This window comes from Mauremys reevesii, unplaced genomic scaffold (assembly GCF_016161935.1).
Source record: "Mauremys reevesii isolate NIE-2019 unplaced genomic scaffold, ASM1616193v1 Contig11, whole genome shotgun sequence".
Classification (NCBI taxonomy): Eukaryota; Metazoa; Chordata; order Testudines; family Geoemydidae; genus Mauremys; species Mauremys reevesii.
Genome location: NW_024100727.1, coordinates 205687 through 219963, shown reverse-complemented (window position 1 = coordinate 219963; position 14277 = coordinate 205687). Strand labels below are relative to the sequence as shown.

The window sequence follows — 14277 nt, the reverse complement described above, 5'->3', positions numbered from 1 at the left end:
TTCTATATAGAAGCTACCATTTTATTTTGCATCTCTTTTTGGTATGTTTTACATTCCACACTGTATCTAGAGTTGTTCCTATATAAAGTTGAGTTGCTTATTAACTGTACTGTATCCCATTGTGCTAAACCCCACTTACTGTACCCCACTGTTAGAACTCCCTACACTGTTCAATAAGAACCCCCCTCCACCATCGTCTATTGTAAACACCCTATACACCCCATCCCATCGTATTTCATTGTTAAATTCCCACCACTTCCTTTTTCCTTTAATAAAAAAATTAATTGGCACCCCACCTGTGTGGTAATTGCTCCCCTAGATCCCATATACCTGCAGGCAGGGACAACATGTATCTATCTTAACACTACCCCACAGGCTGCCAGTGTTCCATCATCCCGTTTACCAAAGTACTCCCTCCCAACACAAAACACTGATCAACAAAATATCCACCGCTTTACCCAGAGTAATGGGCCAGTGCTCTCAGGTGATAAGCAACATTTTCGTGCAGCTTGGCTCAGGAACTTCAGTTCTCGCCTGCCACCCAGCTTCCTATTTCATTCTTCAACTGCAGTACCCCCTATCGCCCCAGCCATCGGTTTATCCCGAACAGCTGGCCACATATTGTATATATTTGTACTCTTGCCAAGCAATAGCAGGATTCATGCCTGTGCGTGCTGATTTCATGTTTGGAATTGAATACAATCCCGGGAATCTTTCACTTCCTACAATAGGCACGGAATTATGTGACATGCAACTGTGTCTCAAAGATCCATTCATGAACCTCAGTCTGAACTCTCAGCAACCCGTCCTGTTTCAGTCCTGGGGCTCTGTCACGGACTCACAGATCAGGCCCACTCTTGGCCCTGTGCCATCCGTGGGGGGTGCCCCTTTCAATGACACAGCCCTTCCCGGGGGTCCACCCTCTCTCGGGGTCAGGCCCCTCCACCTCCTGGAGCTGCACCTCTCTGAGCCTTAGCACGTCTGTCTCTCACTGTGAGCCCCCCCCCAGGGAGTCCCCTCACTCTGGAACCCCTGGGCCTCCTCACCCCTAAAGGGGATGATGCCCCCTGTTCTCTAGACTGGAGTGACTCTCAGCCAGCATAAAACAGGAGGGTTTATTGAGCGTCTGAACACAGCACAGGAAACTCTCTGACCCTCAGGCCTGGCCTCCCTCTGCACAATGCATCCCAGTCTCCCCTGCGTCCAGGTGAGCTCTGCCTACTCCCCCTCCCTAGCCCAGAGCCCCCCTGCTTCCCAGCTGGGCATCTGATACCCCCAGCCCCAAGCCCTCTCTGTCCATTGTCTTCTCTCCAAGTAAACAGGGTCATAAACAGGCAGGCCTGGGTCTCCTCTCCTCTCAGCCCCCCTCTGGCCCCTCTGGCTGGAACTGGCTGGTCAGGTCACCGGGGTCCTCTCCCTGCAGCCCATTGTCCTCCCACTGGCCAGAACCGGCTGCGACTCCTGAGCTGGGACACCCAGTCACTAGTCGCTGGGGTCTCCATCCTCCCGGCCATTGGCCCAAGTTCCCTCTCCCAACCTCTGTAACAACAAACTCCCTCTCCCCTCACCTCGTTAAAGCAGTAACACCCAGGGAAACTGAGTCCCACCCCCTCTGCATGCAACCCCCTGGAAAACAAGGAAAAAACAAGAAAATCCCCCACTTTGTCACAGGCTCCATTCTTCCCTCCTTACCCCCAATTCACCCTGTCCCAGTCCTATTACAAACCAGCTCCAACTTACAAGATCTGGTGCTTCTCCAGTCCTGGCCCCACAGCTGTGCCAATAAACTGCAGTTCTCATCTGCTGCTTCTGTCTGGGACCAAACACAGCTCCATTGACAGGCCTCAGTCCTGAATGTAGCACTCCCCAGTCCTCCAGTCCTAGGTCTGTCCTCACCAGATGGTGCAAAGTGCTGGGCTGTGTGAGGTTTTTCCGGTGTATAAAGGTTCACTAGGATGAGATGTGAGCTCACTTCACTTTCAGCAGGAGCCATTTGGATCCAAGACCTTTAGGATTTACTGACTTGTTCAGTAGCCCCCTGGCTGCCCATTTACCCTTCCATGGACAGTTAAAGCATTAAGCCACATGTGAGCACAGGGCCACAAATCTTAGTTCTCTGCCCCCTCTTTGGTACCTGCGCAGGGATGTTCTGAATCTGTCACACTTGTTCCCAACAGGGCCGGGGACGGCAGCCAACCCACTGGGGAATCAGAACTGAGGATCATCCTCGTCGGTAGACTGGAGGTGGGAAAAGTGCAACAGGAAACACCATCCTTGGGCGGGAGGAGTTTAAGTCCATACTGGCGGCAATGCCCGTTACTCAGACATGCAGTGAAGGCAGCAGGACCTGGAATGGAAGGAAGGTTGTGGTTATCAACACACCTGCTATTTTTGACACCGAGGACTGTGATGAACAAACAACCCATGAGATCTGTCACTGTGTCGAGCTCTCTTCTGTAGACCCCTCCGCTCTGGTGCTGGTGATTCACCTGGGCTGTTTCACTGAGGAAGACCAGCACACCATGAGGAGAGTACAAGAGATTTTTGGCTCTGAGGCCATGAAGTGCACAATCATCTTATTCACCCACAAAGACGACTTTCAGAGTGGAGCCCTGGAGCAGTATATCTTCCACCCAGATAACAAACAGCTTCTGCAGCTGATCCAACAGTATCAGGGCCGATACTGCGCTTTCAACAATAAAGCTACATGGGCAGAACGGGCTGCCCAGGCTGAAGAGCTGATGACTAGGATTGCTGACATGGTGAAGGAGGAGAATAAAGACCATCTGGTGTGCAAAGCACCTGAGAAGCTTCTAAGAGAAGGTGAGACACTTAAAAGTAAAGATAAGATGAGTGAAGTGGAAGATGAAATGCAAGTGGATATGCAGGAAGGAGCTCAAGGGGAAGAGCACTCATCCATGAAAACAGGGAAATCTTATAGGAAAAAACCAACACTGCTGACGGAAGAAAACAAAAGTAGGTTTAATTGTATGTTAGGTACCTTAGGGCTTGTGTACACTACCGCATGGGGGTCGATCTAAGATACACAACTCCAGCTACGCAAATAGCATAGCTGAAGTCGACATATTTAGATCTCCTAAGCACACTGCCTTCACTGCAATAAATCATCAGCTGATGCTCTCTCGTCTACTACGCTTGCGCTCCTCGTTCTGGTGGAGTACCGGAGTTGACAGAAGAGTGCTGTCCTGTCAATTATCACGGTCCAGTGGGTAGTGTAGACAAGTCCAGTCTTTCAGGTGCTCAGCACTGTCCCAGTGTTGATCAGGACTGAGTTGCATCCATTTTGTAGTTCTCCTGTGTGTTTATACCAGATTTCATTGAGTCAATAAAATTAGAGGTGGACGGAAGAGACCTACTAATTCACGTTGAATGGATATATTGGGAAATGTTGGAGGATTGTTCCCTACTCTGCATTCTCCCCATTATTTTTTTTTTCAAATTAGTTTTATGCAAGCTTTTGATGGGGCTTTTATCGCTTATGAGATGGTTCCATCTGTTAGGAAGGTTTCCTGTTACCTTAGTTTCTTTTGGCTCAGTATTACACCATTATTCTTGGTTATAAATCCTTGAGCCACCCAACAGGTCCATCCTTCCAAAACACCAATCAGTTTTATTGCTGTTCTCTAGAATCCCTGTAACGTACCCTGCCTGATGATAAAGTGTTGAGATCTGAATGCAATATTCCAATTGTGATCACTCTCTGAGCCCTAAGGGCTCCCTCACCTCTCTACTCTAGGACGTTACGCCTTTGCAGCCCAACGCCATATTGGCTTTTTCTGCCAACATGTCAGATTGCAAACTTACTTCTAAATTGTTTCCCTAACACCCTCACAGACTCTAGAAAGTCATGAGAGGAATTTTGCTGCTCTGTCACCCGACAGCCTCATAAACATTTGTTTTCCTGTCGCACCTGGAGACTAAGGGTAAAATTTTCAAACTTGCTTAGTCTTAAATCCTGCATCTGAGCCACCAGGGCAGCTCTAGGCACCAGCAAAGCAAACACCTGCTTGGGGCAGCCCATTTGCAGGGGCGGCAGGGATCTAGCATGGGAGCTGAGAACCAACAGGGGGCTCTGGGAGCTGTAGTTCCTTGGTTAGCTCCTTGCCTACAGAGCCAGCCCTGGAGCAGGGAAAGAACTACATTTCCCAGCATTCCCTTGGCCACTACCAACTGGAAAGGAAGGAGGGGGACCTCATGCAGCAGCGTGCTGTGAGTGCTGTGAATGGTAGGGAGACCATATTTTAACATTCAAAAAATAGGACACTCCATGAGGAGGGAGGGAAGCCCCACCCTGCCACCATCCACTCCCTCTGACTGCCCCCCACAGAAACCAACCCATCCAATCCCCCCCCACTCCTTGTCCCCTGATTGCCCCCACCCGGGACCCCTGCCCCTTACTGCCCCATAGAAAGAGAGTGGAACAAAAGAATAATAAAGGTGCCTCAACTTTTCCTCATTTATGGAGGACAGTCTTATAATATGCATCCAGATGTCCTCCAATCACACAAGCTGAAAATTGTTCCATTTACTGCAGCTCTGTAACCATATAGGAACCAATCCTGTCTGTGTTTTGTGCACATCCAAAATTCCTGCTGAATGACCCGCCCTGGGAGCAAGTTACCAGTGCCCCAGGGCTGTGGCGGAAGGAGGGTGCGGGGGCCGGAGGTGTATGGGGGAGCACGGGTGGGGGGGGGTGAAGGGGGATGTGGGCGGCAGCCAACATTTTTTTTGCTTGGGGCGGCAAAAAACCTAGAGCCGGCCCTGTGAGCCACTCAGAGACCCGCACCTATCTCAGGCTGTGTCTACACTAGAAATGCGACAGTGGCAGTGTAGGCACTTATTGCGCTGACAGGAGAGGTTCTTCCATCACTGTGGTGAATCCACCTCTCCAAGAAGTGGTCACTAGGTCAATGGAATAATTCTTCTGTCGACTTAGCGCTGTCTACACTGGGGCTCAGGTCAGCTTAACTATCTCTCTCCAGCGTGTGAATTTTTCATGCCCCTGAGCGATGGAGCTGGGTCGACCTAACTGTCTAGTGTAGACCAGCCCAGTATAGAACATTTTGATAAGGGTCAGTAAATGAAATTAGCAATTGCTCTTTATCACCATCACATACAGTGAAACCTTGACAAGAGATCAACTTATCAGGCAAACAGGTCTTGAAATTACCCCCAAAGTATTCCCAAACATACTGAATCCAATTCAACCCCATCAATATTAAACTACTATTTCCATTAAACAATGAGTTTGTCACACTCCTGAGAGGCTTTTAATTGAAATGTCCCTCACTTTGATGTCACTTACTTGCAGACAGGCCTGTGAGGTTGCTTTCGCTGACCACAGAGGTAAATTCATTTCTATTTGGTGGGGAGGAAACAAGGATCTGCACCAATGAAATATAAATGTGAGATGCTGGAGAAAGAACTATTAGACTGGATGGTTCTACCATTTCCCTGACTCTGTTCTCCATTACATGAACCCCCCTCCCCACCCCAGTGAACTGAGGCCCTTGTACTGAAAGTGTTTTAGAGCACGTGTGGCCGGTTGTCATAGCCAGGCTCATCCTCCTTGCTTGTCCCCTGCTTCCCCCTTTTCACCTTATAGCCTAATTATAAAAATGAAAAAAATAGGGCTCTCAAGCGACTAAAAAAATTAATCACAGTTAAGCGCATTGTAAATAATAGAATACATTTATTTAAATATTTTTGGATGTTTTCCCACATTTTTCAAATATACTGATTTCAATTACAACACAGACTACAAAGTGTACAGTGCTCACTTTATATTTTTATTACAAATGTTTGTACTGTAAAAAATAAGTAATATTTCAGTTCAACTCAGTGCAATCTCTTTATCATGAAAGTTGAACGTAGAAATGTGGAATTAAGCACTCAAAACTAAAACAATGTAAAACTTTAGAGTCTACAAGTCCACTCAGTTTTTTGTTGTTGTTGTTCAGCCAATGGCTCAGACAAACAAGTTTGTTTACATTTGCAGGAGATAATGCTGCCTGCTTCTTATTTCCAGTATCAGAGGGGTAGCCATGTTAGTCTGGTTCTGTAAAAGCAGCAAAGAATCCTGTGGCACCTTATAGACTAACAGACGTTTTGCAGCATGAGCTTTCGTGGGTGAATACCCACTTCGTCGGATGCATCCGAAGAAGTGGGTATTCACCCACGAAAGCTCATGCTGCAAAACGTCTGTTAGTCTATAAGGTGCCACAGGATTCTTTGCTTATTTCCAGTGTCACCTCAAAGTGAGAACAGGCGTTTGCATGGCATTGTTGTAGCTGGCATCACAAGATATTTATGTGCTAGATGTGCTAAAGATTAATATGTCCCTTCATGCTTCAACCACCATTATAGAGGACAGGCATCCATGCTGATGGTGGGTTCTGTTCAATAACAATCCAAAGGAGTTTGGACTTGCACACATTCATTTTCATCATCTGAGTCAGATGCCACCAGCAGAAGGTTGATTTTCTTTTTTGGTGGTTTGGGTTCTGTAGTTTCTGCATCAGCCTGCTACTCTTTTAAGACTTACGAAAGTATGCTCCACACCTCATCCATCTTGGATTTTGGAAGGCACTTCACCTTCTTAAACTTTGAGTCGAGTGCTGTACTTATCTATAGAAATTTCACATTGGTACCTTCTTTGTGTGTTAAATCTGCAGTGAAAGTGTTCTTAAAATGAACAACATATGCTGGGTCATCATCCGAGACAGCTATAACATGAAATATATGACAGAATGCAGGTAAAAATAGAGCAGGAGACATACAATTCTTCCCTGAGGCATTCAGTCAAAACTGTAATTAATGCATTATTTTTTTTAACGAGCATCATCAATATGGAAGCATGTTCTCTGGAATGGTGGCTGAAGCATGAAGAGGCATACAGATTTGTGGCATTCTGGCATGTAAATATCTTGCAAGGCCGGCTACACAGGTGCCATACAAATACCTGTTCTCACTTTCAGGTGATGTAAATAAGAAGCAGGCAGCATTATCTCCCATAAATGTAAACAAACTTGTTTGTCTGAGCAATTGGCTGAACAAGAAGTAGGACTGAGTGGACTTGTAGGCTCTAAAGTTTTACATTGTTTTAGTTTTGAGTGCAGTTATGTAACAAAAATAATTCTACATTTGTATGTTGCACTTTCACAATTAAGAGATTGCACTGCAGTACCTGTATGAGGGTAAATTCTTTTGTTATGCAGTTTCCCCTCTCTTGGTTTAATGCTTGTCTCTCTCTTCACCTCGTGCCATAGCCCTGCTGCTGCCGCCGTGCCCAGGCCGAGGGTGGTGAAAGGTGGGGCCAGCCACACAAGGGCTGGGTGCTGGGCTGGCGGGGTCTTGCCATTGCTCCTCTTTGTGCGGGCTGGGGCCTCCCTCCTCTCTGGATCACTGCAGCTAGGCTTCAGGCAGGTGGGTGCTGTCCAGGAGGATGCACCTCACTCCCTGCTGAGCAGAGCACCTACCGCCACCACTCAGGGATAGATTTGCACCTTATGCACCCCTAGGCACAGCATCTTCAGCGCCCATCCCCCCCTAACACTGACCCTGGCGTGTTCCATACAAAAGGAAACTTTTAACCCACTTTTAACTTATAGGCACCCCTAGAATGCCAGCGCCCCCAGAATGTGCCTACTGTGCCTAATTGGAAATCCGGCCCTATCACCACCCTGGCCCGGGACCCTGGGTGCAGGGTCTCGCCACTCCCCTCATAGAGCTGACGTGGGGTGGCAGCAGATCACACATGGGATGTGCCCCCACCCCCGACCCACAGAGCTGGTGTCAGCAGGGACCCCCAGGCAGGAACCCAGGGGAGTGGGAGCAGCAGCCAGCGGTCTCTGTTTTATTCTGTGTGCAGAATGAGTGCGCGAGCTCAAATCTCAGACCCACAGCCTCCCCTTCCCTCTCCTCTTACTGTGTCCTCAACCTCCTTCCAGTGACCCCTGCAGTCACACCGACCCCCTCCTCCCTCTCTCCTTGCTAATTCCAGTCCCATGTCCACTGCCACCTCCTCTACCTCCCAACCTCTCATTCTTTCGTCCGCCCCCTCCTTGCTCTCAGGTATCAGCTGAACTCTGGGTCACGTGCTCCACACCCTCGGGAGGGGAGCTCCTCACAGGGCCCCATTTCCTCCTCCAGCTTCCCCCTGGCCCCTTGCTACCGGCAGGAGCTCAGGCCACACCCCAGCCCTTCCTGTGAGCAATGGCAGCAGGGCTCAGTCTGCCCTGGTGGTGGGACTGGGACCCGGCAGCTCCTCTCCACCCTATGTTCCTCCCACACCCCCTATTCCCTCTACTGTCCATTCCTGTGAGCCCCCCACCCTCATACTGGTTACCAGCCCTGCCCCTGCCCCTGTGATTTTCTGCTCAGGCCCCTCCCTCCCATCCATCACCCTCCCCTCTGCCTTCTCCCTGTCCCGCCTGCAGGAGCCAGGCAGCAGGGGCCTGGTGAGGGTGATGCTGAGAAGCAGCAGCCCAGCACGCTCCCCATTGGCACACGGAGCTACCAGCACTGAGCCTGGAGACAGCATGTGCTGTGGTCAGTGACCTCCAGCCCCACAGACAGACCCTCGTGTCCCCCATCCTGTGTGTGGGAGGAGGTCACTGAAACCAGCTGTCTCTGCTCCATGGCTGGGCCTGATCCCTGGCTGGGAGGAGTCCAGCACATTGGGCGTAAACAGCTGTGTCTTGGCTTAGGGATGTTGCTAGTTCCTTGATCTAAGGGTACATCCAGACTACCCGCCAAATCGGCGGGTAGCGATTGATTTTGCAGGGATCGATATATTGCGTCTCATCTAGACGCGATATATTGATCCCCGAACGCACTCCGGTCGACTCTGGAACTCCACCGGAGCGAGCGGCGGTAGCGGAGTCGGCAGGGGAGCCGCGGACGTCGATCCCACGAGGTGAGGACGGGAGGTAAGTCAGGATAAGATACTTCGACTTCAGCTACGGTATTCCCGTAGCTGAAGTTGTGTATCTTATCTCAACACTGCCCCCCAGTGTGGACCAGGCCAGATAGGGGACACTGCGCTTGCTGGTAATTCAGAGAATCTGCTGAGTCCATAGATTCAGGGCCCGGCAACCGGGTGCCGAAGGTTGCCTACCCCTTCCATAGATATTGTTACTGAGACCTGGCTGGATTAGGTGAGCTGCAGGGTGGGCTCTGGGGTTACTCCTCTTGGGGATGCTGCCAATCTCTCAGAAAGGGCTCGGCCTGCTCCTGGGGATCTTTCACTCCCCACACTGGGCACAGAGTCAAGTGACATGCACACGTATCCCAAAGATCTGCCATGAACCTCAATCTGATTTCACAGCACCTCTCCCCTTCCAATCCTGGGGCTGCAGCCTTCCCTCCCCATCCACCTCTTTATCCCCAGTTAACCCTGTTCTAGCCTCATTTCAAATCGGCCCCAACTTGCTGCATCTGGTGCTTCTCCAGCCTTGGACCCACAGCTGTGCCAATAAACTCCAGTCCTCGTCTGCTGCTTCTGCCTTGGACCGAACACAGCTCCATTAACAGGCCTCAGTCATGACCTGCAGCACTCCCCAGTCCTAGGTGTGCCCTAACCAGATGGTGCAAAGTGCTGTGCTGTGCTGTGCGATGTTTTCCCAGTGTATAAAGGTTCACTAGGATGAAACGTAAGGTCACTTCACTTTCAGCAGGAGCCATTTGGAGCCACAAATCTTAGTTCTCTGCCCCCTCTCTGGTACCTGCGCAGGGATGTTCTGAATCTGTCACACTTGTTCCCAACAGGGCCGGGGAGCTGCAGCCGACTCACTGGGGAATCAGAGCTGAGGCTCATCCTCGTCGGTAAGGGTGGAGGTGGGAAAAGTGCAACAGGAAACACCATCCTTGGGTGGGAGGAGTTTCAGTCCGTACTGGAGGCAACATCTATTACTAAGACATGTAGTGAAGGCAGCAGGACCTGGAATGGAAGGAAGGTTGTGGTTATCGACACACCTGCTATTTTTGACACTAAGGACTGTGATGAACAAACCACCCATGAGATCTGTCACTGTGTCGTGCTCTCCTTCCCAGGCCCCCACACTCTGGTGCTGGTGACCCAGCTGGGCCATTTCACTGAGGAAGACCAGCATGCCGTGAGGAGAGTACAAGAGATTTTTGTCCCTGAGGCCTTGAATTATACGATCGTCGTATTTACCCACAGAGAGGACTTATGGAGTGGAACCCTGGAGGAGTATATCTTCCACTCAGATAACAAACAGCTTCTGCAGCTGATCCAACAGTGTCAGGGCCGATACTGCGCTTTCAACAATAAAGCTACAAGGGAGGAACGGGCTGACCAGGCTGACGAGCTGATGAATAAGATTGCTCGTATGGTGGAGAGGAATAAAGACCAATCGTTCTACACCGATGAGGTGTATGAAAAGGCTGAGAAGCTTCCAAAGGTAAAAGCCATGTTTTATGAGAAAGATGAAAGAGCAGGTCAGTGTTCAAAAGGGGAGGCTGAGCTGAAAGAGTTGATAAAAACACAAAAATCCTATGAGAAAAAAACAAAAAAGTCTAATTTCTTGGGTTTCGAAGTGCCAAAATATCAGTGGTTCAGAAATGATGGTAACTGAGCTACGTCTATTTCTGGTTCTCCTGTGGTTTTACAAGGCTTTGTAGTGGCTCAGGAATTAGAGATGGAGGGAAAAGAACTTTTAACTCTTTAAGTAACATTTTCAAAGCTCCTAAGGGTGTGTCTACACGGCATTTTGGAGTGCGCGGGAGCACGTCTCTCAGCCCAGGTTGATAAAAGCCCAACCAAACCCTCAGGCTCCAGAACCCGAGCTTCAGCTCAAGCTGAAGCTTCCCAGAGCTGTCTCTAAAGCTGGTTTTAGATCACTACTGTGAGACCTGCTAGCTCAGGCTGGGATGATTGCTCCAAAATGCTGTGCAGACGTAGTCCACGTGACTCCAAAGCCTATGTCCCATCTTCTCCAGGTCTTGGAGGATTGTTCCTGACAGTATCTACTCCACTGTGCTGTTCCATTCAGTTTTAAACAAATCACTGATGGAAATCATCTTTGTTGATTAAAGCCCTATTATCTGTTAAGAAAATGTCCTGCTATCCTAATTGTTCTTTTCTTCAATGTCACCCAGTTATCCCTATGTATAAACCTTCAGCCCATCGTAAACAATTCAGTTCTTCCAAATGCTCAACCCATTTTACTGCTCTTCTCCAGCACCCCTGTAATTCATCTTTTCTGGTAGTGAAATGCCAAGATCTGAAAGCAGCATTCCAGGAGTGATCACTCCAGGAGTTTGAGCCAGCCCTGTCACCTCCCTGCTCGGGGACATGATGGCCCTGCAGCCCAAAGGCAGATTGGCTTTGTCGCTAACACCTCACATGGCAAACTCTCCTGTCTAATGTGTGTGTTTCCCTCACATCCCATAATCTCTAAAAAGTCATTTAAGGAATTTCACTGTTCCATAGCCCTACAAATTCCTAAGTCCTGCATCTCAACAGCTCATATGTCCTCACCCTATATTAGTGCAGAATGTTTGTACAGAGATCAATAAGTCAAACCATTAATTAGCATTTGTTCTTTACTACTATTATGAACTGAGAAATCTGTACCAAAGACACCTTATTGTGAAAACATGTCTTAGGAGACTGCTGTAATATAAACTGCTCAAAATTAAACAATCTATCTTTAGAGATGTCGGAATTATTTTATATTCATGTTTTGATTTATAATGAAATGAAATTGAGCAGGTAATCTAAGCTTCTGATGTATGAAAAATTAGACAGATGTAGTGAAAAATAGATGAAATTACCATTAATTTGGTTGAGACCTTTTTTTTGGTATTGATACATTGGTTGCCAAAGCTTTTAAAAGACGGCAGAAGATACATGCCCTTTAACGTGAAAGAACCTAACAAGCATTCTCTTTGTTCTTCTAAAGTATTAAAGAAGTAATAGTTTCCTGGTAACAAATATTAGAATTGTACATGCAAGACTAGATCTGGATTCTGCTTTCTCTAACTCTAAATTGGTTTGTCTTTAAAAACTACACTTACAGTTTGTACTTGTATTTCAGTGAGTTAAAATAAAATATTTTCAGCCTAAGAGAACAAAACAAAAAAATCCCATATTTGTAACCACACATAAAATAGAGATGAAAATCACCCTAGTGCAGGGAGTCAGCACCAGGCCAAGGCGCCACTTTAAACCCACTTATATACTTAAAATACATCTTTAAGTAGATTTGAGAGTGTGTGTGTGTGTGTGTGTGCTGCCTCTGTACAGGGGTGAAATTCACCCATATCATTTCAGTTACAGGCCCCATCTCTGAACATGTTTATATTGACACTTAGATAAAGAATTTAGACTTTTTAAAAATCAGAGAACTCATTAAAACATTCAATGTGTTTGTAAAAATCATAAGCTGAAATTGAACACCAGCCATATGAACAGTCACGCCATGTCAGACCAATGGTCCATCTTGCTCAGGATCCCGTCTTCCAACAGTGGCAGGTACGTAAGAGGGAATGAATAGAACAGGAATCATCAAGTGATCCTCCCTTGTTGTCCATTCCCAGCTTCTGGTGGTCAGAGTTTTAGGATACTCACAGGATGGGGATTGAGTCACTGATCATTTCGGCTAATAGCCATGATGGAGTTATCCTCCAACTTATCTAGTTCTTTTTTGAACCCTGGTATATTTTTGGCCTTCACAACATCCCCTGGCAATGAATTCCACAGGTTGACTGTGTGCTGCGTAAAGAACTTCCTTTTGTTTGTTATTAAACCTGCTGCCTATTAATTTCATCAGATCACCTCTAGTTCTTGTGTTATGTGATGGGGTCAATAACACAGCCCTATTCCCTTTCTCAGTACTACTCATAACTGTATAGACTCTATCATAGTCCCCTTAGTCGTCTTTTTTTTTTAATTGAACAATCCTAGTCTCTTCAATCTCTCCTTGCGTGGAAGCTGTGCCACACATTTTTGTTAGCTTCTCTGTGCATTTTCCATTTCTAATATATCTTTTTACAGGTGGGGTGCCCAGAATTGCACGGCATGGATTTCTATAGTGGCAGATATTGTCATTATCAATCCTTTTCCTACTAATCATTCTGTTAGGTTTTTTTGACTACCTCTGCACATTGAGCAGATGTTTTCAGAGAACATGACTCCAACATCTCCTTCTTGGGTAGTAACAGCCAGTTTAGACCCCCTCATTTTGTATGTATAGTTGGGATTATGTTTTCCAACATGAATTACTTTGTACTTATCAGTACTGAATTTCATCTGGAAATTTGCTGCCTGGTCACCCAGTTTTGTTGAATCCCTTTGTAATTCTTTGCAGTCAATTTTGGACTTAACTACCTTGAGTAATTTTGCATCATCTGCAAACTTTGCCTTCTCATGTTTAACCCATTTTTCTAGGTCATTTATGAATATGTTAAAGAGCACAGTTCCCAGTACAGATTGTTGGGGGACTCCACTATTTACGCCTTTCCATTGTGAAAGCTGACTGTTTATTCCTACCCTTTCCTACCAGTTAATGATCCATGAAAGAAAGGACCTGCCCTCTTATCCCATGACTGATTACTGTGCTTTATCCTCCCTGATTGAACTAACCTCATTATCTCTAGCTTGCTTCTTGTTTGCATATATATACCTGCCCCTGGAAATTTCCACTGCTTGCATCCGAAGAAGTGGGTATTCACCCACGAAAGCTCATGCTGCAAAACGTCTGTTAGTCTATTAGGTGCCATAGGATTCTTTGCTGCTTTTACAGATCCAGACTAACATGGCTACCCCTCTGATACTGTGCTTTAGGAGCCTTTGATGTGAGACCTTGTCAAAAGCTTTTTGAAAGCCCAAGTACTCTATATCCACTGGATCCCCCTTGTCCACATGCTTGTTGACATCCTCAAAGAATTCTAGCAGATTGGTGAGGCATGATTTCCCTTTACAAAAACCATGCTGGTTCTTACCCAACAAATCATGTTCACCTGTGTGTCTGATGATTCTGCTCTTTATTATAGTTTCAACCAATTTGCCTGATACAGAAGTCAGGCTTACTGACAGATCATTGCCAGGATCTCCTCTGGAGCCTTTCTAAAAAAATTGGTGTCGCCTTAACTGGAGGGTAGCTATCTGGTACAGAGGCTACTTTAAGCAATAGTTTACATACCACAGTTAATAGTTCTGCAGTTTCATATTTGAGTTCCTCCAAAATGTTTGGGTGATACCACCTGGTCCTTGTGACTTGTTACTGTTTA

General features: G+C 47.1%; 1 protein-coding gene across 1 annotated transcript; it reads left to right on the top strand.

Annotated features, from left to right (window-relative positions):
- The first annotated feature begins 2309 nt into the window (after positions 1-2309).
- On the top strand, positions 2310-10875 carry LOC120392690 (GTPase IMAP family member 2-like). The gene is made up of 2 exons (XM_039517426.1): positions 2310-2928; positions 9787-10875. The coding sequence occupies exons 1-2, from the start codon at positions 2310-2312 to the stop codon at positions 10617-10619; spliced, it is 1452 nt and encodes a 483-aa protein (XP_039373360.1). The 3' UTR covers positions 10620-10875.
- Positions 10876-14277: the final 3402 nt, after the last annotated feature.